The sequence below is a fragment of the Penaeus chinensis genome, chromosome 25, assembly GCF_019202785.1.
Source record: "Penaeus chinensis breed Huanghai No. 1 chromosome 25, ASM1920278v2, whole genome shotgun sequence".
NCBI lineage: Eukaryota > Metazoa > Arthropoda > Malacostraca > Decapoda > Penaeidae > Penaeus > Penaeus chinensis.
This window is the reverse complement of record NC_061843.1, coordinates 6,427,611-6,431,555: the sequence shown is the minus strand read 5'-3', so window position 1 is coordinate 6,431,555 and position 3,945 is coordinate 6,427,611. Positions and strand designations below refer to the sequence as shown.

The following is a 3,945-nucleotide window of genomic DNA, read 5'->3' as shown; positions in this document are numbered from 1 at the left end:
TATACATATATATGTGTATATATATGTATATATATGTGTATTGGTTATGTATATGTATATATATATATATATTATGCCTCTGCGAAGGTTTGCGTGTACGTGTTTCTGTACGTGTTCGTATGTGTGTGTGTGTGTGTGTGTGTGTGTGTGTGTGTGTGTGTGAGTGTGTGTGTGTGTGTGTGTGTGTGTGTGTGTGTGTGTGCATGTGCGTGTATGCATGCGTGCATGTGCGTGAGAACGTAGATCTATTCAGTGTAAATCCTTCTATTTCCTGTGGAGCGCGTGGTGAACGCAAGGCTTTCACACCGATTCCACTTAAACCATTAAAGCGATTATACAAAAATACTTTCTGGCATGATAAGATTCAAAATCTGTTTAGCGCATCAATCACCGGGATTCATTCAGGAAACCTAGAGAAAGGTTTCCGCTCAGGTACAAATGTCTCTTTTACTTTCCTGGGGTTTGGTACAGTCCAGAAGGAGCTTGGACATTGCCATTCCCGTTGCCACCGAATCCTCCGTTGCTTCTGTTGCCATAGCCGCCGTTCCGGTTGCCATTACCATTGCCGTTCTGTCTAGGGGTGTTGTAAGAAGAAGAAGGAGATCCACCGTTGCCATTGTTGCCACCGGGGGCTGAGTACGATCCTTGAGGGTTAGAAGCGGTGCCAAAGTTGCCTCCGTTGTTGCCATTTCCGTTGCCATAGCCGTTGCCTCCTCCGAAGCCGGTGTTGCCGCTGCCAAAGTTATTGCCATTGCCTCCTCCGAAACCAGTGTTGCCATTGCCTCCTCCGAAGCCAGTGTTGCCATTGCCATTGCCATTGCCATTGCCATAGCCATTTCCGTTACCGCTGTCGACTCTACCGATCTCGGCGTTCAAACCGTAGAATTGTTCAGCCGTGGAACAGTCGAAGTTGTACCACCAATCGCACACAAAGTATTGCTGGTTGAAGACTGTGCCGTTGGGACAAAGGAAGGAGTCAATCCTGCCTCCTTCTTGGCAGATGTGGAACACCTGAACAAAAGGAAAAGCCATTTTCATACACAGGGAGGTCAGGATGGCCAATTATTCAAGAAGCAAGGAAAGATAAATGAAAGGGAGAATGAAAAGTCTACTCTTACAAAGAATAAGAATAAGAAGAAAAATAAAAGAAAATGCACTAGTCTTAAATTGGAATTTTGAAAGACCAACAAATATTTACAAAAAAAAAAAAAAAAAAAAAAAAAAAAAAAATGGACTTCAAAAATCTACATCCACACAGTGAATCAATGTAAAAGGTATTAACGTTTCAAAGTACTTTTTCTGGAAGAACAAAGATTATCGACCAAAACATACGTAGTCTAAATGAAGGCAGAAAAGGACCATAGGCGTAGCAGCTAGGCACTGTTACACAGATATTTGCTTTATCGAATATTATAGAACTTTAGAGCGATCTGCCTGTTTTTTTGGTTTTGTTTTTTCATGGTATGATCGATGATTTTCCCTGTTTATAAGGGACTTGGCACTCACCTGGCATCCAGCCTCGGGAGCAGTATCAGCGTAGTATCCAGGCAGTTGGCCGTCGCAGGAGAAGCCGGTGGCGGGGACGGAGGCCAGGATGGGGTAGTCCTGTCCTGGGACGCCACCACCAGGGATAGCGTCGGCCAGGTCAGCGATGGGGTCTCCGCCTCCATAGCCTCCGTCGTTCCGTCCTCCGTTGCCGAACCCGTTTCCTCCGTTGCCAAAGCCTCCGTTGTTTCCTCCGCCGAAGCCTCCCGCTCCTCCGTTGCCGTATCCAGCTCCTATGCCGCCGCCGTTCCCTCCGTTCCCTCCTCCGTAACCGCTGTTTCCGCCACCGAAGCCGCCGTTTCCGCCGCCGAAACCGCCATTCCCGCCGCCGTTGCCGCCGCCGAAACCGCCATTCCCGCCGCCGTTGCCGCCACCGTATCCCCCGTTGTTATTGCCTCCGTTGTTACCCCCGTAGCCCCCGTTGCCGTTGGAGAAGGAGGAGAACTGGTTGGACGGCTGAGCCTGGAGGTCTCCGAGGTAAGCAGCGGAAGCCACTCCGAAGAGGGCTAAGGAATACGAAAGCGACAGAGATGAGGGACATGTGCTAGAATCAGTTAACATGCTGGAAGTAAAATGATAAAAAGACTGAAAAGAGTCTGGGTATCTGGTAAGTAAACCCTTTCTATTTCAATTTAGGATATGGACTTGAAAAAGATGGAAGCTAAGTAGAACGTTAACAAAGAAGGTAACTGATTAGGAAATGTATGACAGTCTGGTAACATGTGAAATTACAAAAAAATATATAAAAATTGGGAAAAGGAAAAGAAAAAACCGTGACTAGGTCTTGTCACCAAATCCTGTCTATTGTATTTTAGAAAATGTGTTGCAGTCATACATGCATATATATATATATATATATATATATATATATATATACATATACATATATATACATATACATATATATATACATATACATACATATATATATATGTATATATATATATATATATATGAATATATAAGAGAGATTAGGAAAACGTGCATGTTCTTTCTATTCACTCTCTCGTCCTCGCTTTCATATATATATATATATATATATATATATATATATATATATATATATATATATATATATATATAAATATACACATACATATATATATATATATATATATATATATACATATATATATATATATATATATATATATATATATATATATATATATGTGTGTGTGTGTGTGTGTGTGTGTGTGTGTGTCTATGTTTATGTATGTGTATATATATGTATATATATATATATATATATATATATATATATATATATATATAATCTTGGATATATACATATATAAACACTCATACAGGCATATACATACATGTACATATATATGTATATATTCATATATATACATATATATATATATAAATATATAAATATATATAAGTAGTCACGAAAACAGAAGAAGTCCTCCTTTTCTAACATTGGTAGTATCGTCGACGTGAAGTTGCTATAAAATAAGTGAAGAATCAGGAGTCCTAAAATTATATCATATTACCTCTCACCACTGATTTAAGCAATGGAATATTATTTTTGGTATTCGGAAGAAGAATATAACACTGAAATGCTGACGAAAGATTTAGTATTATGAAGCAAGGAAGACTTTATACTTTTTTATGTTTTGGTCAACGTCACTTTTCACAATCGCATTTCGAGAACTATTCCACTGTAATCAACATCATAGAACGTAATGGGCGTTATCTTTGATATACACTATTCTGCGACTTTTCTTCGTTCATTTGAACAAACTTAGTAAAAAATAAATGAATTTACCTCTTCTTCAAACCCAAAAATTTATCTTTGACAATTCTTGTCACAACCAAATACCCGTCAAGTCACAAACGAAATCAGTCCACGCTCAGCAGGTCTAACATGGCAGGATCTTACTTCAGTCCAACATCAGTAACGGTGAGGTCCTTTTGATGTCATGTCTTCCTCGTATTTGCGTCGGCTCTTACCAAGGACCAGAGCACGGCGGATCACACTGGCCATGTTAAATGTAATGGAGAGGAGAGAGGAGCAGGCAGCTTGCGATGTTCACCCTTTGAAGCCGGCGGTGATTGTGTAACGAACGGAGAGTGAGCGCTGCTATATATACGTGAGCGGGGGAAGGGAAAAGGGGCGCGCATCAGACTTTCAGACGAAAAGATATGCTCTCACTAATTTCTCATGAGGGACGTCTTCATCACAAGCAAATTGACATTATACAAGCACTTGAGTATAATTTGAATATACATATATGAAGCAAATGTGAGAGAAACCTCAAACACTAATAGAGTTTATAGATCGTTTTATATAAAATATTTGGTAACTCTTCCAAGTCAACAGAGGTCACAAAGCATTGAGATCAACTAGACATTTAGGTTTATAATCACAGCCGAAGAAGAAACTAAGGT

General features: G+C 40.0%; 1 protein-coding gene across 1 annotated transcript; it reads right to left on the bottom strand.

Annotated features, from left to right (window-relative positions):
• Nucleotides 1-120: 120 nt before the first annotated feature.
• Nucleotides 121-3,606, bottom strand: LOC125038686 (glycine-rich cell wall structural protein-like). The gene is made up of 3 exons (XM_047632249.1): nucleotides 3,508-3,606; nucleotides 1,507-2,051; nucleotides 121-1,011 (listed from the first exon to the last, which is right to left on the bottom strand). Exons 1-3 carry the CDS (start codon nucleotides 3,539-3,541, stop codon nucleotides 448-450), a joined length of 1,143 nt encoding a protein of 380 aa, XP_047488205.1. The 5' UTR covers nucleotides 3,542-3,606; the 3' UTR covers nucleotides 121-447.
• Nucleotides 3,607-3,945: the final 339 nt, after the last annotated feature.